This window comes from Hyla sarda, chromosome 1 (assembly GCF_029499605.1).
Source record: "Hyla sarda isolate aHylSar1 chromosome 1, aHylSar1.hap1, whole genome shotgun sequence".
Taxonomy (NCBI): domain Eukaryota; kingdom Metazoa; phylum Chordata; class Amphibia; order Anura; family Hylidae; genus Hyla; species Hyla sarda.
Window position 1 is genome coordinate 135,567,684 of NC_079189.1, and position 23,174 is coordinate 135,590,857.

Here is a 23,174-nt window from a genome sequence, read left to right on the forward strand (position 1 = left end):
TAACCCTTCAGACACGGCGATCAAAGCTGACCGCCGCGTCTGAAGTGAAAATAACACTAAACCGGCTGCTCAGTCGGGCTGTTCGGGACCGCTGCGGTGAAATTGCGGCATCCCGAACAGCTTACACGACACCGGGAGGGACCTTACCTGCCTCCTCGGTGTCTTCTCCGTGCTGGGAACCCCTGCGCTCTCCTTCGACGTCATCACGTCGTCGCGCACGCAGTCATCCAATAGGAGCGGCGTGCGTAGCGGTGTGATGATGGCGACGTGATGACAGCGACGGAGAGCGTGGATCCCGGGGAAGAAGAAGTCAGGAGCGTTGGGGACACCACGGGGATGCGGCGACAGCGATGGAGCGACATCCAGGGCATCGGTGACGCATCCGGAGTGGCGGGGACACGTGAGTACTACCCCCTATACCAGTGGTCTTCAACCTGCGGACCTCCAGATGTTGCAAAACTACAACTCCCAGCATGCCCGGACAGCCAACGGCTGTCCGGCATGCTGAGAGTAGTAGTTTTGAAACATCTGGAGGTCCGCAAGTTGAAGACCACTGTTGGGTTCAGAATCTTTATTTTTTTAGATTTTGCACCTATAAATTGGGTGCGTCTTATACACCGGTGCGTCCTATAGGGCGAAAAATACGATATATATATATATATATATATATATATATATATATATATACACACATATACAGTGGTCCCTCAAGTTACAATATTAATTTGTTCAAGGACGACCATTGTATGTTTAAACCATTGTATGTTGAGACCATAACTCTATGGAAACCTGGTAACTGGTTCTGAAGCCCCAAAAATGTTATCCAAAAATAGGAAAAAGTGAGGATTAAAGAAAAATAAGTAGATAACTAATATAGATAAAGCAAGTTCTTGCATATAAAAGTAAGAAAGATTTGTTGGGAGCTGTAAATCACTGTCTGTGTAGAGGACAGGAGCTTCTTCAGGGTCCTGTACAGTACATGCAATGTCACAAAAAAAGTAAAATGGAGCCACCCCCACCTGGAGCAGCTATCCCTGGCACAGGTAAAGAGTAGTACAGAACATGTGATACCTCCTTGTACTGTAGGGGGTGCTACCAGACAGCCAGTCAGTGCACACACTGCAGGAATACAGGGGTTTTACCAGTAAAATGTCCATTCTGATTGGTCAGTTCTCCAGATATCGACACGTTTTGCAGATCTGGACTGTCTGTAGCATTGTATGTTGAGTCTGGTTTCAAGTTACAATGGTCCAGAAAAGACCATTGTATGTTGAAAGTATTGTATGCTGAGGCCATTGTAAGTTGAGGGATAACTATATATACACACACACATATATATATATATATATATATATATATATATATTTTTTTTTTTTTTTTTTTTTTTCTATACATATATTTTTTCACAAATTATTATATATATTTTTTTCTTTTCCTGGTTATTATTCTAAAAATCTGTCGCACTGCGACAGAATTTTCATTGTGACAGATTTATGCATGTGCCAGATTTTAATGTGCGACAGTATTAACCCTGTGACAGATTTTACTGTGCAACAGATGAACTCTGCAACAAATTATCGTGTGACAGATCTTTTCTCTGCGACTATAAAGATCAGGAAAAGTGAGAAAGATTAGTAAATACCAAGAGAAAAAAAGGTTGGAAAAGCAAAAATTTAACAAAACCGACACTGCACTCATAGTAAATGAGGGCCAATGTCTTTTATACTTTAGCAGTGTCTCTGTGGCTTATAAGACATGTTTTCTGCTTTTGTGTAGGTTAATTCATAGTAAATTACATTTTCAGGATCTTTCCTTAGTGCCAACGAATGGAAACATTTGTCTGGTCCTGCTTACACAGCTGGGTGTTTGTTAGAATTGTAAGTAAGCAAAAACACAGCATTACCATTAAAAACCAATTAATTGGGGGCGTGGCTTGGCACGCTAGCGATGAGACGCATGCCTTAGGAGCTTCTGCCTGGGCCGCCGAATTTTGAGGCTTTCCACCGTATTATGGGAGGCAATTCCCGAAGGAAAAACAAAAAGAAGGCACCTACTACTCTCGGGGACAATTCCCAGCTTATAATGGACTTTTTCCAGCAGCCTATGTCCGGAGCCAGGTCCGTGACGGCCGCAGCCTCTCTCTCCCTCTCAGCAAGCTCACGCTGCAAGAAACACCGCACAGCCCCGCTCAGTGAAGGGATTGCAAACCCCACCGGAGACTACAGACAAGCAGCACGCTGATGCTGCTGCCCCACTGACTGGTGATACACAGGTACAACAAGAGACCCACCTAACTGTTCCTCCACAGACACCCTTGAGCGCCCGTTCCTGCATGCAGAGAATTGCACCCATGGCTCCCTCACCGCTCCTTCTGAGAAACGAGCAGCCGGCCCCTCTAATGGCTGCCCAAACATGTGCTGCTTCAGCCTGCGTTCAATCCTATGTGGCTGCCTACCCCACCCCACGAGAAGAAGCCAGCCTGCTCTCTTCTGTCCCCATCTCTTCTCCCACACCTCAGCACTCATCTGTACCACCTACAGCCACAATTGATGGGGTTTCTCCTGCATAGTACACCCCGCTACATCACCTGTGGCTTCTCATGGCCCCAGGGACAGAGTTGCTGCATATGCTACCACAGCACTAAACCCTGGGATGTCCGCCGCTCCCACCAGTTACCTACCTGCACATACCCCTGCAGATGTGCATACTGTGACATCCCCTATACCTGCCTCTCTTTCCACTCGAGTTCCTGGTCCGCCAGCACAGGATGTTACAGAATGGGCAGCTGAAATGAACTCTGATACATCACACTCTGATGAGGACTTACTTGCCTCTTCTGTTGACAGTGACACCCCAGACTATTGGGGAGCTAGCCCCCGGCAAAAAAAAAAAGAAAAGTTGTTTAAAACACCATTGAAAACCTCACTCTATGCCGGTCGCAGCTCTTCTGACGATACCTTGAAAGCTGAGCGGTCTGCTGCCCCCCACTCACAAACGCCTAAAAAGCGGACACCTGCACACCCCCAGCCGCATCCACTGGCCCTTTCTGACCCCACTCTGCCATAACCTGAAATGGCGGTAAACACGCTAAAGAACCATCAAGAATTACAGGCCCTCCTGGTGCTGCTAACAACCAAATCTGACATACAAACGATGGCTACAGATCTCAAAAAGGCTTGGCGCCAGGACTTGCAACCCGTCAAAGCAGACGTCACCAACCTCCAGACCTGGGTTCTATCCCTAGAGGAATTTCACGCTTTTGTGACTACCCAAATACGAGAATTGCAGTCAGCCACAGCCAACCTACGGTATCTATCCAGCAAGCTGTTGAAATTGACCACCTGGATGACCCGGATAATCGAAACCGGAGAAGTAACATCCGGATTAAAGGACTCCTGAAATTTGTTTCTCAACAGGATTTGGCAGGGACATTGCAAAGGATTTTCAATGAACTCCACCAAAAACCTCCAGATAACTACATTGAGCTGGATAGAGCCCACTGGGCCCTGAAAGCAAAAAGCCCAGATGCAAGACGTCCGAGAGAGGTCATCTGCAGGGTTCATCGATTCTCCCTGAAAGAAGAGATCATGTCCAAATAAAGGCGTCATCCTAATCTCACTTATAATGGGACTGTGATTCAATTGTTCCCTGATCTTTCCCTACGTGCCCTTCACCTACGAGCGACCCTGAAACCGCTACTCCAATTGCTGCAAAATGCCCAAATAACCTACCATTGGGGATTACCCTTCTCCCTTACTGCGAAACATGGCACAACATCTGCAATCTTGAGACGCCCAGATGATCTTGCTAACTTCCTAAAGACCTTCAAACTTTCACCGATACCTCTGCCGGATTGGTATTGCATCTTTCTGCTGGGACAGTCTTCCCTCAATGCCACCCCTGATCGAAGCCTGTCCCTCGATAGACGCCTGGAGGATCCAGCCCGTGCCTCTACTCCGCTACCCCAAAGATCCAAGCACCAGACCTGATCCCCGAAGTTGTCTACTGCTTATTTACTTGCTGTTTGATCCCCGTCAGCTGTGGCCCTCAGTGTGGGTCAGCGACCCATGGGCCTCGGCCGGGAAACAAAATGTCAATAACTCTGTTGTTTATTCCTTCAGATGTTTCCCTGTTCTTGCATCCCTACTACTTTGTTATACATTACTTGTTTACTGTTGCCTCCCACCATTTTTACACTACGTGGGCTGACGGCTGCTAACCTGCACTATGCCTCACCACACCGCAATTCCCCTTACTTGAGCCTGGGGAATTCCCTAGCCTACGTGAGGCCCTAAACATGAATGTACACTTAGTTACCCCGGTAAAGACCTCCTGGGGACCCGTGCGACCCTCATACCTGGCGTACCTTCTACGCTACCCACATTAGTCAGACGATTGGACTGGCTCCGATCTCATCTTTGGCCCTCATGGCCCCCTCTTTTAGTACCCACGTATTCATTCTCTTATGGCTACTTTTCACTCTTACCTCCCCAATGACACTTTCCCTATCTAATCTCTCTCCTCTTCTTTGCAGAACTTCAACCTTGACCTCATTGGGACCTGGTGGACCGGACAGCTCGGACTCTCGTGGCACCCGTGGTAAGTGGTATATCCACACACGACCCTATCATGGTGGCTAACATTACCCTGACCACCCTTAATGTTAAGGGTTTTAATACACCCGAAAAACGTGCACAGATTTTATACTCCCACCACAAACAAAGAGTGCACGTTTTGACGCTGCAGGAGAACCATTTCAAAGAAGGTCCTGCCTGCCTGTATTAAACAATAGATACTATCCTACCTGCCTGTATTAAACAATAGATACTATCCAACATGGCTACATAGTGTGAATCCTGAGGCCAGGACGAAGGGGTGGTTCTATAGCATTCCACAAATCCCTACCTGTTTCCATTACCTCTTCGGCCCTAGAACCCAACGCCCGATATGTTTTTGCGAATTGTGTTTACCATCACTGCAATGTATGCCCCAAACCAGAACCAAATATCCTTCCTCCTGGGAACGCTTGATGCTTTGAGTGCTTTCGTGACTGGCCCCATTCTTCTGTGCGGAGACCTAAATGTAGCCCTCTTTCCTCAAGAGGATACATCCTCCGGCACTTCTTGTCTCAAAGCAAGTTACGCGCTCTCAGAAGGAAGCTCCATACCCTGAAACTTAGTGACATCTGGAGGTCATTGCACCCTCAGGACAGGGATTATACCTTTTACTCCCACTCAAAACAGATGTCTTTTATATATCTTTTGCCCTCACCGGCTTTTACCCAATGTCACGGGCACACGCATTGGAGTAATTATATGGTCGTATCACGCACCTGTCCACTGCTCCATAATACTCCCTTCCCTAGCTAAACCACACTTTACGTGGAGACAAAATGAATCGCTGTGCTTGGAAGAGCTTAAAAACACAATCTCCCACTTCCAGCACGATCATGCCCCAGACACAACATCACCCCTACTCAAATGGGAAGCCTTAAAATGCGTCCTTAGATGTATCCTCATGTGCCAAGGGGCAAGACTCGAGAGAGGCGACTGCTAGAATGTCCACCCTACACCAATAACTGCGTGACCTTGAAACGCGATACAGTCACAACTAGACACGCTTTACCGTGACATCATTCGTGTACGTAATGAACTCCCAGCTCTCATGAACTCGAAACAGACACTACAAACAAGTGACGGGTAAACAGTTTTTTTATGAATGGGGCAACAAATCGGGCAAACTGCTTCTCAGGGAGAAGAGATCTTCTCTATTTGTCCCATCCATTAGACCCCCGACAGGACCCCCAACTTGCCTCTCTCCCGACATTCGAGACATTTCGCAGTTACTACTCTTACAAACCTCTGAACAGGTCTACTTCTGCCCCTGCATCTTCTACACTAGTGCAATATATAGCTGAAATGGCTCTTCCCTCATTGCCTCTCCCTGACGTTCAGGATTTGGAGCGACCCTTCTCCTCTGAGGAACTAGTAATAGCCATCTCCTCCATGCCTGCTGGCAAAAGCCCGGGTCCAGATGGCTATACAGCCAAATTCTTTAAGTGCCTCAGACTAGAACTGTCCACTCCATTGCTGAAAGCCTTTAACTCAATATCAGATAAGAGCATCCTTCACCTTCCTTCTTGAGGGCGTTCATCACTGTGCTCCCAAAAGAGGGTAAGGATCCTCTGCTTTGCCGTAGCTACTGCCCCATTTCGTTAATTAACACCAACGCCAAACTCTTTGCCAAACTAATTGCCAACAGGCTAGCACATCATATGCCGTACCTAGTCCACCCAGATCAAGTGGGCTTTATACGTGGCAGAGAGGCGAGGGACAACACTCTCCGCACCTTTTCCACTATCCATTATGCTCGCAAACATTGTACCCCACTATTTCTTTTATCATTGGATGCAGAGAAGGCCTTTGATAGGGTGGACTGGAAATTTTTGAGGGCCACCCTAGCTCAGATAGGCATGGGATCGCTGATGATTGCCCGCATAATAGCGTTGTACACATGCCCCCAAGCTCAGAATAAATGTCCAACTCTCTGCCCCATTTAACATTTGTAATGGCACTAGACAGGGATGCCCATTATCCACATTGCTGTATGACCTTTGCATGGAACACCTCTTGGTGGCAATACGCCAAAACAATGACATTAAGTGCCTCTCCATCCCGTCGTGCCATTACAAATGTTCGGCCTTCGCCGACGACCTCCTCTTGTATCTCTCTTCCCCACTCACTACTCTCCCCTCTCTAATACATACTATACGCCAATTCTCTACATATAGTAACTACAAATTAAATCCCTCTAAATGTGAAGCTCTTAATATCACACTTTCCTCGCAGATAGTTCACCAACTGGAAACAAACTACCCGTTTAGATGGCAAACCAGCTCGCTCAAATACTTAGGTATCCATGTACCAGCTAACGCAGCGGACAGCTTCCGCATTAATTTTCCTCCCCTACTGCATGCCCTCAAATCTGACTTGGCTAGATTGGAGCACAGAGACTTTTCTTGGCTGGGTAGAATCAACATTTTGAAAATGAATGTCGTCCCTCGTCTTCTCTATCTCTTTTCCTACATCCCTTGCCACATACCCCGTTTCTTTTTTCGAGGAACTCTCTGCGCTTCAGTCCAGCTTTGTTTGGGCACGTAAACGCCCCAGATTGGCACGCACTATTCTAATAAGGGGAAAGTCGGAGGGTGGCCTGCCACTACCGGACTACCCCTCCTATTACTTAGCAGCGGTATTAACGCATGTTCTTGATTGCTTCCATCACCAAACTGACAAACAATGCGTACGACTGGAGGGGTCCTTATCGGGCCTTGCACCTAGGAACATACCTTGGCATCCCCACTATCAATCTCTCTCTCAGAAAGTTAATGATGTCCCGCCAATACTGCACTCCATAGTCTGAGCACGGATTGCCTACCTGTCATGCTCATCTCTCCTTCCCCCCGATGGCCCATTAATCCCTCTCTTTACTAACAGCTGCCACGCCCCCTCACATAGGCTTGCATTGAGGGGGCGGAGCGTGTCGTCACACGGGGCGGGGCCATGACATCACAATGTTTCGGCCCCCGTGATCACCAGTTATCAGACCCGGAGTGAAAGTGCTCCGGGGACTGATTCTAACGGGGTGCTGCGTGCAAAATCACGGGGTCCCCAGCGGCAGGACCCCCGCGATCAGGCATCTTATCCCCTATCCTTTGGATAGGGGATAAGATGTCTTAGCACCGGAGTACCCCTTTAATTTTGAAAAAACTTTGCACTTATAGGTTGTCCGTGCCACCAGTAGCAGGCCTGTGCTGTGTGGACGGACCATACCTCTGTGTGCGGCCTGCCCCACCGCTGTCAGTGATTTATCACTGATCAGCAACTTTTTTTTGGGGGGTTCAGGCGGGTGCATTTTTTCAGGGTTAAGCGTTTTATTATTTTATTTTTTGGGTATTTTGTGTGGGGGTCTGTGTATATGCCACCAGCCACTGTTCTGGGCTGAGTGGCCTGACCCCCCACTGACTTCTGCACCCCCTGCCGCCACCAAGTGCTAATCAGTGCACACACCACTGATTAGGTACACGCTTTTTTTTTTGGCGCAGGGCTTTTTTTTGAGCTAGAAGTCCATATTTTTTTTTTTTTTTTACTTTTTTGTTTATATTTTTTCTGTTAGGGTGGGTTTAGTTAGTTAGGTTGGGGAGATAGTATCGCACCACACCACACACAGCACATACACAAATAAAGTTTTTCTCCCCCACATATATACACTTCACTCCCCATTGGAGTAGGGAAATTGCCCGCAGGGCGTTTTCAGCGGAGGAGGCATATGCCATACTTACCTCCGACACTGAAAGCGCCTCAGAGGACAAGGAAGACCCCAGCTTCCTTATTTCCTCCTCCTCCTCATCTAGTTCTGATGATGAGCCACCAAGGCGACAGAGATGCCGCCATGCGGGACCGCAAACCTCCTCTGCTCCTGACCCTGTGTCCCATGCTAGGATGAGTGCCCCTGGCGTTCATATTAGTCAAGCCCCCCAGCCAAGTTCACTGGTGCCCTGGACTGAGCCAGCGGGCCACGAAACCGTGATTCCTGAGTTTGTTGGAGACTCAGGAATCGAGATTGACATCGTCGGGTTCACTGAAATGGACTATTTCAGGGTTTTTTTCAGTGACTACTTTGTCAATCTGCTGGTTGACCAGACGAACCTGTACGCCCAACAGTCCGTCGCAGCAAACCCGGGCTCACTTTTAGCTAGGCCCAATGGCTGGTTTGCAGTTGATGCAGCCGAAATGAGGACATTTTGGGGTTTCGTGCTGCATATGGGCCATGTCAAAAAACCTGGTGTCAGGCAATATTGGAGTGGGGACGTCCTTTACCAGACCCCGCTCTACAATATGGCCACGGCACGTCCCCGGTTCGAGGCCATTTGGAAATATTTGCATAATGCTGTATAAAATCAGGCTGGTCATCAATCACTTCAGGGCCAAATTTTGGGATGCCTATGTCCCTAGAAGGGAGGCTGCTATTGATGAGTCTCTCATCATCTTTAAGGGGAGACTAAGCTTCCAGCAATATCCCAACCAAGCGAGCACGATATAAACTTTGAGAGAGTACCTCTTCCACTTCAAACTTAACTGGTCCTGAAAAATTCAGATTTTGAAATTTTCGTGAAGATTTAGAAAATTGCTGCTATACTTTGAAGTCCTCTAATGTCTTCAAAAAGTTAAAAACATGTCAACTTTATTATGGCAACATAAATTAGACCTATTGTATTTGTGAATCAATATATCATTTATTTGGAATATCCATTTTCCTTACAAGCAGAGAGTTTCAAAGTTAGAAAAATGCTAAATTTTCATGAAATGTTGGGATTTTTCCCCAAGAAAGGATGCAAATAACGACAAAAATTTACCACTATGTTAAAGTAGAATATGTCACAAAAAATAATAATCTCGGAATCAGAATGAAAGGTAAAAGCATCTCAGAATTATTAATGCTTAAAGTGACAGTGGTCAGATTTGCAAAATGGGCTGCGTCATCAAGGTGAAAATGAGCTGCGTCCTTAAAGGAGTAGTCCAGTGGTGATTCAGTGGTGAGCAACTTATCCCCTATCCTAAGGATAGGGGATAAGTTGCAGATCGCGGGGGGTCCGACCCCTGGGGCCCCCCGCGATCTCCTGTACGGAGCCCCGACAGCCCGCTGGAAGGGGGCGTGTCGACCTCCGCACGAGGCGGCGGCCGACACGCCCCCTCAATACAACTCTATGGCAGAGCCGAAGCGCTGCCTTCGGCAATCTCCGGCTCTGCCATAGAGATGTATTGAGGGGGCGTGTCGGCCGCCGCCTCGTGCGGGGGTCGACACCCGCTATCTCGGCGGAGAGCCGGGGCCCCGTACAGAGAGATCGCAGGGGGCCCCAGCGGTCGGACCCCCCGCGATCTCAAACTTATCCCCTATCCTTAGGATAGGGGATAAGTTTTTCACCACTGGACTACCCCTTTAAGGGGTTAAAACAAATCTCCCAATAATTTGAGTCAATATGAAAGATATGTTCAAAAGTAGAGCTGTGCGGTTTGGGGAAAATGTGCGATTGCAATTATGGAGGTAAATATTGTGATTTCAATGTGATTGCAACATAATAAACAAATGGTGAAATCCCTCCTATTTCATGTCCATTCCCCTCATTTTATATAGACAACTTAAAATGGGTGGATTGGAGTTCTCCAGTGTGGTTAAAAGTATCCCCAATCCAAAGGATAGAGTATAAGTTTCAGATTGTGGGGAGTCCGACAGGTGGGACTCCCCCACGTTCTCCTGCACAGCACCCCAGCAGTCCCCAGGAAGGGGGTGTGCCGACCTCCGCAGGAAGTGGTGGTCGACACGCCCCCTCCATGTTGTTCTATAGGATATATGGAGGGGGTGTGTCAGCTGCCGCTTTGTGCAGGGATCAGCACACACCCATCCTGCGGACTGCCGGGGTGCTGTGCAGGAGAACGCAGGGGGGCCCCAGTGGTCGGACCCCCCGTGCTCTAAAACTTATACCCTACCTTTGGATTGGGGAAAAGTTTTACTGCACTGGAGTTAAAATGTCCTCTCCTGACCCCTAAAACTTTCCTGCACAGGCATGCTGGGAGTTGTAAATTTGCAACAACTGGAGACACACAGACGTAATCTTTTGCTTGCAGACACTGATCAATGTTGTGCCATAGGAGGCTATAGCACAGTGATTACAAAGCTTTTTGACCCCGAGTGCCCAAACCGTAATGCACGCCAACTTTTTTTCCCCTCAAAGTGCTAGCACAGCAATTAAATCAGAATACTGAGGTTTAAGTTAGATAGGCAGTATAGTTCCCCCACATTAGGTAGGCAGTATAGTTCCCCCACATTAGGTTGGCAGTATGTTCCCCCACATTAGGTTGGCAGTATGTTCCCCCACATTAGGTTGCAGATCCCCCACATTAGGTTGGCAGTATGTTCCCCCACAATAGGTTGGCAGTATGTTCCCCCACATTAGGTTGGCAGTAGGTTCCCCCACATTAGGTTGGCAGTAGGTTCCCCCACATTAGGTTGGCAGTAGGTTCCCCCACATTAGGTTGGCAGTAGGTTCCCCCACATTAGGTTGGCAGTAGGTTCCCCCACATTGTGTTGCAGTTCCCCCACATTAGGTTGCAGTCCCCCGACATTAGGTGCAGTATAGTTCCAGCACAGATACACAGCCTTCAGCCATATACAGTGTATGGCTGGAGGCTGTATGTCTGTGCACTTCCTCACAGTGCTCAGTCCACTGCTCCTCCGGTCAGGACTCACGATCTACTGCAGCAGTAGGTCCCGGGACCGAAGGAGCGGTGGTCGGAGCATCGAAGCTGAAGTGTAGCTTGTAACTTACCATGCCGGCCAGCGCGCGTCCTCCTCGATGCTCCGCTCCTCCGTTCCTATGGGCGCACACATGGGACGTCAGTGACGTCCCTGCGTGCGCTACTTCCCGGCAGCCCTGCGTTTTTAAAGTTAACACGGGGCCGCAGAAAGGTAAACGGGACATACTTGTGTCCCGAAAAGATCTTTTGGGACACAGGGATGTACCGGTTTGCCCCGCCTGGCGAACTATGGCTGCATACGCACAGAGGGGGCTCGGTGTGCCACCTGTGGCTTGCGTGCCATAGGTTCACCATCACTGCTATAGCACATCACTGATCAGTGTTATCGGTGCTCCATTACTACAGGCTGCATTATTGGACCACTGATCGTGCCATAGGTTCATCATCACTGCTATAGCACATCACTGATCAGTGTTATTGGTGCTCCATTACTACAGGCTGCATTATTGGACCACTGATCGGACAGGAAGAAGAAAGCTAAGCTGATCGGGACCCCATGAGTTTTGCCGCGGGTGTCCCGATCCGCTCCACTGAGCTACCGGCACTTGTTTTCGGCATTTTAGACGCCACAATCAACTTTGATTGTGGCGTCTAAAGGGCTAATGCCGGATATCACCCGGATCGGTGATGTCCGGCATTAGCCAGTATGAAGCAGCTCAACTGCTGAGCTTGCCTCATAGACCCGCCGCACGGCTGCTCCGTATACATACGGCAGCCAGTCGTGGAACGGTTAAGTCCCCTCCTCCCAGCTTTGAGCTATGTGAGACACAGGCTGGAGGGGTCGGTATGCGCTGCATGGGAGCTGGGCCTGCCACTGCCATAGCCCAGTGACCGGCTTGGCTCCCATGTTTCATCTGCTGGTCTGCTTCTGTGTGGCACGGCCCGTCCCCTTCAGGGTGTGTCTCACTATTTCTCCTAATAATCACACATGTTTTGAAAGGGTGAAATCGCTATATCGCAATTCGCAAAAATCGCGATTTCATTGTGATATATGGTGCAGACCCATATTCAGAAGTTAAAGTGGTGCAATTGCACATTACACACAATCAGATACTACAATAGCGCAGGCTGTTCTAGGAGACCTCCAAGTGTCGTCCCCGATTTTCCTGTGCAGCCACAGCACTTTGACTGCTGAATGAATGTTAAATAAAACTAATTGTTAAAAGATTCATTAGGTTCAGACTCAAGCAGAAATTGAGTAGATGCGCCCCCAGCTTGTTACTGATCTTGGCAATCCTCTTTCAGATCTTTCCAGTTGTGGTCTCCAGCTTCAGAAATCTTACCTATACTAATAAGTAACAAACCCTCAGTTTTAAGAGCAGGAATGACTTAAGACTCTGGATTCAAAACAAAAATGTTTTTGCTTCTTAACTGAGATCTGAAAAACTGAAACCCCAAAGTACATTGCTTTTTCAAAGGGCATAATTTAACAAAATTGTATAATACTGACTGAATAACTTAAACCATCATCTTGAAAGACACAGGTAACTCATCCATAAAACATCAGTATCAAAGTTATCAGTAATGATTCCTGAAAGGTAATATAGTCAAGAAAAAAAAATATTAAAATCTAAAAATAATTTTGCCAAAACCATACCTGATCACCATTTCTTGAATGACAGCTTTGCATAGCAATTTATATAAGGGGAACCTATTCTGCATATCATTTTGCACAGACTTTCACTAGGGAACTTAAAAAACTAAACTGAATATCTTTCCCAGCTGGCAGCATCTCCAGTAATGATGGATTCTAACATAATGGTTTAATGACATTCCCACTGCTTTATACAATTTTGTCTCTTGTTGCCTCTCTTGGCCATAATGCTGTCAGGCTACAGACTATACTCGTACAACAATGATGCTCTAAACTGAAACCAACAGAGCAGTCTCTTGTGATCAATCAGGGTCTGCCAATGAGACACACACATATGCATAAAGCTGAAAGGATATGTTGTCTACTAGGAGTTTACAACATTTTCTCAAAATAGGCCATCACCAATGTTAGGTCAATGGGAGTCTGGCCTCTAGCATTCTTTCCCCATCAATGAGCTGTCTGAAGTTTGTACATGTAAACACTATACTTTTTGAAGGGCCTCATCCACCCTGTGCACTATGGAGCACTGTCTATCGGAGCGCTGGATATACCTGAGTGCTCTGCCCAAATGCCATCTATCACTCACTATACAGCTGAGAGTCGGAGTCCCGTTCTGGAGATCGCAGGTGCTTATCACCTATCCTGTAGATGGTGGATGTTTTTTGGGGGGGCTGGATAACCCCTTTAAAGAGGCTGCAGCGGACACACAACTGTCTTTCAAGGGGTACTCCAGTGAAAAACCTTTTTTTTATTAACTGGTTACAGAAAGGTAAACATATTTGTAAATTACTTCTATTAAAAAAATCGTAATCCTTCCATTACTTATCATCTGCTGTATACTACAGAGGAAGTGGAATTCTTTGTTGTTTTTCTTTTTAGACTGACCACAGTGCTCTCTGCTGACACCTCAGTCTGTGTCAGGAACTGTCCAGAGTAAGAGCAAATCCCCATAGCAAACCTATCCTGCTCTGGACAGTTCCTGACATGGACAGGGGTGTCAGTAGAGAGCACTGTGGTCAGACTGAAAAGAACAACAAAGAATTATGCTTCCTCTGGAGCATATAGCAGCTTGTAAGTACTGGAAGGGTTAGGATTTCGATATAGAAGTAATTTACAACTCTGCTTAACTTCCTGGTAGCAGTTGATTTTGAAAAATTCCACCGGAGTACCCCTTTAAAAAGCCTGCAAACCTAATACTAATGTCCTAGTTTGAGGATAAAGGCTGGATAACCTCGGAGTAAAATTGCTATGCTGCACTGCAGTGCAAGGTAAATACTAAATACATTCTATATAAACAGTGTGGATATGTTCTGCAACATAAATCTACTGTAATTCAGAAAAAACTATTCATTGGTTAGAACATATCCAAATATTCCTGAATTTCAAAAAAAATGTTAAATTTAAATAATTTAGAAAAATAATAATAACCATGTGCCAGTTACACATGACAGATAAATATACCTTTTTTAAACTGCTAAAATGTAACAGAACATTTACTATAGAATACGTACACTATTCCTTAGAATTGGGGTTGTTTCTGATTCTGAGGTATCAGTTTTTACTTCAGTTTTCACAAATAGAAAAATTATTGCACTAAAAAGCAAATACAAATGTTGCATTTGAAAAGATTTGGAACATTAATGCATTACAAATCTCACAACTTTTATATCTTACAAAATCAACAATTAACCAACTACAGTTGTATAGTGTATCTGTAGAGAGATAGTTTATTCCTCTGTTGCTTTTATTGAATAATCTATTGCATAGCCATGGACAAGCAACTATCTATGGTTAAAGGAGTACTCCGGGATAAGAAAACGTATCCCCTATCCTAAGGATAGGGGATAAGTTTCAGATCGCAGGGGGTCCGACCACTGGGCCCCCCTGCAATCTCCCGTACGGGGCCCCAGTAGTCAGCGGTAAGGGGGTGTGCCCGACCCCCGCATGACGCGGCAGCCGACATGCCCCCTCAATACATCTCTATGGGAGAGCCAGAGCGCTGCATTGGGCAGCCTCCACCTCTGCCATAGAAATGTATTGAGGGGGCGTGTCGGCTGCTGTGTCATGCGGTGGTCGAAATGCGCTATTTCGGCAAAGAGCTGAGGGCCCCATACGGGAGATCGCGGGGGGGGGTCCCAGCGGTCGCACCCCCCGCGATCTGATACTTATCCCCTATTCGTAGGATAGGGGATCCGTTTTCTTATCCTGGAGTACTCCTTTAAACTTCATGTCCTTATTAATACTCTCAACAGATCACAGTTATCAAAGGGAGATATGCCAATATGTTGAATAAACATTCTATGTATTACACAAGGATATTTTTCCCAGCTGTAAGCTTAAGTCCTAATGATGTGGCATAGGCTCCACGTCATTAGGAATTGGGATAAAGAGAGGAAGCGGTGCCTGTGCTATTCTAGCAGGGTGCCTATTTGGGCACAGGCTCTCAGGTCATTAGGACTTGAGAGTGAAGATTTATACATATTCAACAGATAAGTGGGCATATGTGAGAACGGAGGAAGGAGGCAGGGAAGCTCGGAAAGGCAGCTCCTACCTCCATTGCTCAAAAGACCAGATTAGATTACAAGCAACGGGGCTATAACTCTGCAACCGGACCACTTATTTGATGTAAGTGATACATCTTATACTTAGGTTTACCCACACTATAACTCTGTGTTTTGGGTTTAGGGTGAACCAGTTGTCAGTTTCCCTTTAATGGCAACATCAGCATAATCACTGATGCGGTCATTCTAAGTAAGTGCCAGCTGTTAATAGCAGCCGTCACTCACAGTTAATGAAACAAGCTAAATTTCTGAGCTCGCTTCATGGTCCGGGGCACCACCACTGTCCTATGCTTTTGTGTGTCATTATAACTTGGCTCCATTCACTTCAATGGAACTGAGATGCAATACCACACACAACCTGAGGACAGGTATGGTGGTGTTTTTGGAAGAAATCAGCTGTTATTCTGCTCCTGGATAACCCTGTAAGGCCCAGACAGCTGCAAAATAAATGTACATTACGCGTCATCAAGCGGCTAAAGGGCATGTGCCATCAGAAAATTATCTATTGTTTTAATCAACTGAGTTAAATATATTTTTTTTAAACTGTTTGTTTTTTCATAATTTTTCATTTTATTATGTAGATTTTGAAATAATCATGAAATCCTGAGTTTTGATTGCCTAGTAAAAGGGCCTTTAGCCCAAAACTAGGCTAAAACGTTTCTGTTCAATGGTAGACATTTAAAGTAAATGACTATGAAAACATTTTATTTAAAGAATATGACTGTGATGCACTTGGAGTATTCTTCAAGTCTTTACCTTAAAGCTGAAAGACCTGCTCCTGCATAGTTTAAATATGGCCTTTCTACTTCTTCCGGGTTAATGCCAAACAGTCCAAACCTGTGAGTACAAAGTCGGAATGTTTTTTGTCATGTGCTTCAAGCATTACAATGTTTCAGCAGATAGAAGCAGTGCTATATAATGCTGGAGTTCAGTGATTGGCTGCAGTGGTCACATATGACTACTTCTTTAAAATACTTGGAAAACCCCTTTGAAAACCAATGTAGACTTCACATGGGAGAAATATATAATTTACCTCTTTTGTGCAGCTATTCTTTTGTTTGTAAGTGACATATTTATAAATATATCTTCTAATCATATGCTGTCTAATAAATTCACTGCAGCAACATATGCATGTAAACCGCTGCATTTTATAAATCCTGCATAAACTATTATATACATCAAGAGAGGTAGTGCAGGTGACACTATACTTACCTGCTTCTGTTCTTTCGCTATCTTTCTCCATATCTTCTGTTCCGGGGAGACTTGGAGCATGAGCGAAGCTTCCTAATGTCACCTAGCAGAGAAGCAGCAGCGATGAAGTTAGAAAGCTCCGCCGATGCTCCAATTCGGCCCTGGAATGGAGGATACAGAGGAATATAGCGTGGAACGGGATCAGGTAAGTATGGTTGTCATCAGTGTCGCCTGCACTACCTTTCTGTACCAACAGGTTAGTGCAGGTGACACTGATGACAGATTTACTTTAAAACACAGGAGTTCCAGCTCCTATAGGAATCCGAAAACAGCTATCGCAACTCAACTAAAATAAATATTGGGAGGTCCCTCCCAATGTCTGTGTAGAGATTGAACTGGTGCTTTGAATTCTGAGAATGGTAGCCTTTACACCTAAAATGGTACAGTTCCCTGATATATAATGTCACATTCCAATATTAGGTCTGCTAAGTTTTACTAAACAATTCAGTATAAAATGTATGCACTCCTTAGGTAATAAATAACATTCAGATACTGTTATCTAAAATACATAATAAAAGATACATAGATAAGATATCAGTACCTTGAACTTGCCCATCCAGTTAGAAGGTTTGTAGATGCCCAAATAAGAAGGCCTAAACCAAGTCCAATTGTCTTTACAATTGGAACGACTGTAATATTACCTGGAATGATAGAAGTCATAATTACAGATTGGCATAAAAGAGTATAATCCTTTCTCATAAGTTATCTTGTCTCTGGAAGCTGGAGAAATAAAAAGCATTTAAAACCAGTGGTGCGGACCCCAGAGGTCTAATGTTTATCACCTATCCACAGGTTAGATCATGGGAGGGCTCCACTAGAATGGAGATCCCAAGTGGATCTGAGGAGTGTATATATATACAGCAGCCAAGCATGTATGATGTGGCTCCATACAAACTCACTCTTTCTGTAATGCTGTAATTGTGGATTGCTGGGGATACCTCCTGGCTTCATGACCCTAATGTAAGAATTTCCTATGCAGGCTTGTAATATGAGGGCATTTAATAACGTAAAAGGGTTGCAAATATTCTTCTCTTCTTCAAATAGTTCTGTTATTCAGAACAAAATAATATAGAATTCTAGGTGTGTTCCAGAATTGTAATGTATTTGCCTTTACCCCATAATTGTCATCTGGTATAACTCAGTGAAGTAATCTAGCGTGACAACAGAGCTGGATGCAATTCTTGTTTCTTTTGGTCACAATGGAACATTGTATTTCCATGGAATCTTATTGAGAACAATTGCTCAAACACATGACTCACATAAAAAAGCTTTTCTGTGACAAGGCGGTGACTACATTGTTTTCTCTGTGCTCTCATGAAGAAAATGTAGGCATGTTCTAAGGACATGAAATTAAATTCTAAAGGCTCTTTCAATGAAATACAAAAAAATCATATAAAAATTGACATGTAGCAACTAATGTTTGGGCTTAAAACAGGGGCACCAATTGTTTAGAAATAGAAATCACATAGCAAAAAAAGAAATGAATATAAAATGTATTTTCTCACCAGTGGCCCAAACGAAACCTCCAACCATAGCAAGAGGCCAGAATTTGGGACTCCGAAGAATTAAATTGACCACTAAAGACACTATCCATATAGTTGCACAAAGAACCCACTGGAAGAACATGCCTAAAGACGGAAGCCATACATTCAATCACACAATAGGAAAACCAAGTGCTGTATATGTTTTCATGTCACTAGATATGTTTAAGTGTTATGATTACAACCTATTTCCATATGACATCAAAAAGGGCCCACATTAATGGATCACACAAGTAATGTACCGGAAAATCACCTGATCACTGGTCCTTTCTGAAGCCATACAGGTGCCAATGAGCTCATCACTGCCCCAACTTTAATTTAGCTGCTAAGGCAATGACCAGTTAAATAAAATTAATTTAAATAGGTTTCCTATCTCGCTGCTTTGCTTTATCTACCACCTCCAGCCTGTTTGCAGCCACTAGAAGTGGTTGGAAAAGCGACAAGAAGCCATAGTGGGGAAGTTATGCAATCTGCGTAACTCCCACTGACTAGGGTACTCCTGAGGAAAACTTTTTTCTTTTTAAATCAACCTGGTGCCAGAAAGTTAAACAGATTTGTAAATGACTTCTATTAATAAATCTTAATCCTTCCAGTACTTTTTAGGGGTTGTATACTACAGAGGAAATGCTTTTCTTTTTGGATGTCTCTTCTGTCCCGACCACAGTGCTCTCTGCTGACCTCTGCTGTTCATTTCAGGAACTGTCCAGAGAAGCATATGTTTGCTTGGGGATTTTCGATTGCTCTGGACAGTTCCTAAAATGGACAGCAGAGGTCAGCAGAGAGCACTGTGATCGTGACAGAAGAGAAATTCAAAAAGAAAAGAATTTCCTCTGTAGTATACAGCCCTTAAAAAGTACTGGAATGATTAAGAGTTGATCTTAAAAAAAAAGTTTTCCACGGGAGTACCCCCTTTAATGGGACAAACTCTTAAAATTATATTTCTCATCAACAACACATTACATATCCACAGGTCTAATTGGTGGGAGACTGACCCCTGGGACCCCCACTGATCATCAGAATGTGAATGGAGTGGTGGTTAGACATACGTGCTGCAACACCATCCAACTCTATAGGATCGACAAAGATAACCCAGTACAGCGCTCAACTATCTTCATCAGAGCCATAGAACTGAATTAAATAGCAGCCCCTGCTCTATTCAAAAGAGGAAATGCGGAACTCATTATATTTCTAGTTAGTTTGAGACTTCTATTTTTATGTAATAAAATTTCACATCTAAAATAGTTTGCCATTTTTATCTGGTCTGTGCTCGCCACTGAATTAATAGAAAACAGAAGAGGAGAAATGCATCCCCATTTGTAAAAAAACAATATAGCAGTGCCTGATCTGGTCCACAAAAACATGGTCAAACATACACACCAGATTTTCTTACCATCTCCTGTGTCAAACTTCTTTACCGGGACAAAGTTAGAACCAAATAAAACAACGGATACAATGGACGATGTGAAGCCAATTGCTAAATTGGAACCATTACTATTGACAGTATGGTTATTGTCAGTCATCCAGTATTCCATGGTTTCTTTGGTCCTTCCTGGATCTAAAGAAAATGTGATAAAAATTAATGGGCAGTGAAAAATTTAGGAACACATTTAAAGGGGTACTCCGCTGCTCAGCGTTTGGAGCCGGCGCTGGGAGCTTGTGGTGTCATAGCCCCACCCCCTCAATGCAAGTCTATGGGAGGGGGTGTGACGGCTGCCACGCCCCCTCCCATAGACTTGCATTGAGGGGGCTGGGCGGGATGTTATGAGGGGGAGGGGCTATGATGCCACGAGTTCCCGGCACCGGTTCCAGTGTTCGGAACAGTTTGTTCCAAACGCTGAGCAGCAGAGTACCCCTTTAAGCCATGGTTATGCAGAGACATAATTCTGTCCACAGATACACTATGTAACTCTAACGGACTTTTGCCTGTTTTGCACTTCAATAGGAATGAACGGATAAAGCCATGTAAGGCTATATTCACATCTTGTTTTTGACATACGGTTGCCGTATCAGAAACAAAAAACTGACACAGCCGTATGTATTTTAATGCTCAATGCATTTTGCACTGAGTGCAATGTTCTTAAAGGGGTTATCCAGGAAAAAAACTTTTTCTTATATATCAACTGGTTCCAGAAAGTTAAACAGATTTGTAAATTACTTCTATTAAAAAATCTTAATCCTTTCAGTACTTATGAGCTGCTGAAGTTGAGCAGCAGCGGATTTTGGGTTTTGGTAGGCCGGGCCGTCCATCTTCTCTGCAGGGACCTCCCCATTCCGGTGGGGAGGGTGAGCTGGTCCGGGCCATCCATCTTCACCTGGAGGCCCTCTTCTCCGCTCTGGGCTGACCCCGGACTAGTGACGCTGCATTGACGCCGCAGTGCTGGGACGTCCGTGCGCAGGGACGCCCCTGACGTCACGGACGTCCCAGCACGGTGGCAATGCAGAGTCACTAGTCCGGGGCCAGCCCGGAGCGGAGAAGAGGGCCTCCAGGTGAAGATGGATGGCCCGGACCAGCTCACCCTCCCCAACGGAATTCGAACGGTCCCCGCAGCTACTATGCAACAGGACCCAGATAACTGGGGAGGTGAGAAGACAACAAGGGGGGCCTGTATGATGACAGAGGGGGTGGTCTGGATGATGACAGGGGGGGATATTGACTGGGGGTGATGATGACGGGGAGGAAGGTTTGACAGGGGGTGATGATGACGGGGGGATGATGACAGGAAGTGATGATGACAGGGGGGGTCTGGATGATGACAGGAAGTGATGATGACAGGGGGGTCTGGATGATGACAGGAGGTGATGATGACAGGGGGGGTCTAGATGATGACAGGAGGTGATGATGACAGGGGGGGGTCTGGATGATGACAGTGGGGGATGATGCATTTCCCACCCTAGACTTATACTTGAGTCAATAAGTTTTCCCAGGTTTTTGGGGTGAAATTAGGGGCCTCGGCTTATATATTCGGGTCGGCTTATACCCGCGTATATACGGTAATTCTCCATTTCACTAAGAAAATGCTTTAAAAAAAGGGGCATGCCCACCAGGAAAAGGGGCATGGTCACTAAAAAGGGGTGTGTTCCAAACATTTTCACAAAAACCCAACATATTTACTAAGGTTTCCACAGAAAATGTGGTGGATTTGAGCTGAGGAAAACCCTACAGATCAGAACATGTGTAAAAAAAATGCAAAATGTAGGGAAAGTGCAAAATGTAGGGAAACCTTACAAAATGTGGTAAATACAATGGAAAAAAATTGTAGGGAACTAAAACCCACAAATAAACCTACACTCCATTCTTAGTAAATCAGGGCCAATATGTTGCGTGCCAGCAGCTCACAGGGGGCTTGGCTGCTTCTTGTCACCCCTGACAAGTGAGCCCCCTAAAGACATGTAAGGCCCATCTGTACATCCCGCAGGGCCAGCTTTGAGAAGCAGACAAGCCCCTTGTGATCAGCTGACCTGCGTCATGTTGTCTCAAGCCACACAGGAACCTGGAAAAGGCTTTAGACACAGTAATTTCTAGTGCACAAGAATACAGAAGCTCTGGGGGCATGAAATACAAAAAAAAGGGCATGAACCACTACAGATGCATAACTTGGCATCAGGGGCACATAACTTAAAAGTACAACAACTCTAGAATATCACTTTAATGAGACAAACTGTAGTACCAGGTGCAGCCACTACTGAATGATTCACTCTTAAAGTAATATAGTTTGTGCACGATAATGGTGCCTTTAAAACGTAAAATCCTTTAAGGGGGATTCGCATGTACAGTATCCTGCGCATATTTGAAGCTGAAGAGTTTATGCTGCAGATTTCATGAATTGGGCGATTTCATGAATTCACACCAGTGATTTGCGGCGATTCCGGGTCATACGGGTCTCCGGTTACCCGGAAAATAAGGGGGATCGGGGTTGTCCAAGACACCCACGATCCCCCTGAAGGGATAGGAGTGAGGTGGCAGGGGTGCCACCCCTTCTATCCCTGCTATTGGTCGATCAGAAGCGATCGACCAATAGCAGATCAGGGGCGGGGGCGTTAACGTTCGTTTCCCCCGTTCTGCCCACCCACAGTAGGCTGGGGAGAATGGGGAACCGACGGGGCCGAAGGTCCACTTACCCATCATCGACGGCAGCGGGAGACTATCAGCGGCAGCAGTGGTCGCCGATGCGGCTCCCTGGATCCTACGGAAGCAGGTGAGTTGCCTAGCAGTGGTCTCTAAACTGGAGTTGAAGTTGTGTACCTCTAGCTGTTGCATAACTACGGCGATCAGTACATGCTGAGAGTTGTAGTTTTGCAATAGCTGGACACACACTGGTTGGAAAATACTGAGTTAGGTTACAGAACCTAACTGAAGGTTTTCCAACCAGTGTGCCTCCAGCTGTTGCAAAAGTACGACTCACAGCATGCACAGTCTGTCAGTACATGCTGGGAGTTGTAGTTTTTAAACAGCTGGAGGTTTGCCCCCCCCCCACCCCCCCATGCGAATGTACAGGGTACATTCACACGGGCGGGTTTACAGTGAGTTTCCTGCTTCAAGTTTGAGCTGCTGCAAATTTTCCGCTGCAGCGCAAACTCACCGTAAACCCCCGATAGTGTGAATGTACCCTAAAAACATTACACTACATTATATTACCACACAATAAAAGTTAAAACACTACATATACACCCCTTACACTGTCCCCCCCCCCCCCAATAAAAATGAAAACGTATCGTACGGCAGTGTTTCCAAAATGGAGCCTGCAGCTGTTGGGGAATCACTAGCTTAGAATACCCCTATGTCCACCCCTATGCAATCCCTAATATAGTCCTCAAATTTGCATGGCGCTCTCTCACTTCGGAGCCCTGTCGT

General features: G+C 45.6%; 1 protein-coding gene across 2 annotated transcripts in view; it reads right to left on the bottom strand.

The window, feature by feature from the left end:
- The window catches only part of TMEM144 (transmembrane protein 144), a 45,276-nt gene that overhangs the window by 19,181 nt on the left and 2,921 nt on the right, over window positions 1-23,174 (bottom strand). The window contains exons 2-6 of one of the 2 annotated variants that reach the window (XM_056561830.1): window positions 19,713-19,877; window positions 18,287-18,409; window positions 17,323-17,422; window positions 16,287-16,367; window positions 14,481-14,562 (exon numbers count right to left, since the gene is read on the bottom strand). In XM_056561830.1, the coding sequence (XP_056417805.1) occupies window positions 14,481-14,562; window positions 16,287-16,367; window positions 17,323-17,422; window positions 18,287-18,409; window positions 19,713-19,854 (528 nt within the window). In that variant the 5' untranslated portion in view covers window positions 19,855-19,877. The remainder of the gene's footprint in view (window positions 1-14,480; window positions 14,563-16,286; window positions 16,368-17,322; window positions 17,423-18,286; window positions 18,410-19,712; window positions 19,878-23,174) is intronic. The other variant, XM_056561836.1, reaches the window with a different exon arrangement.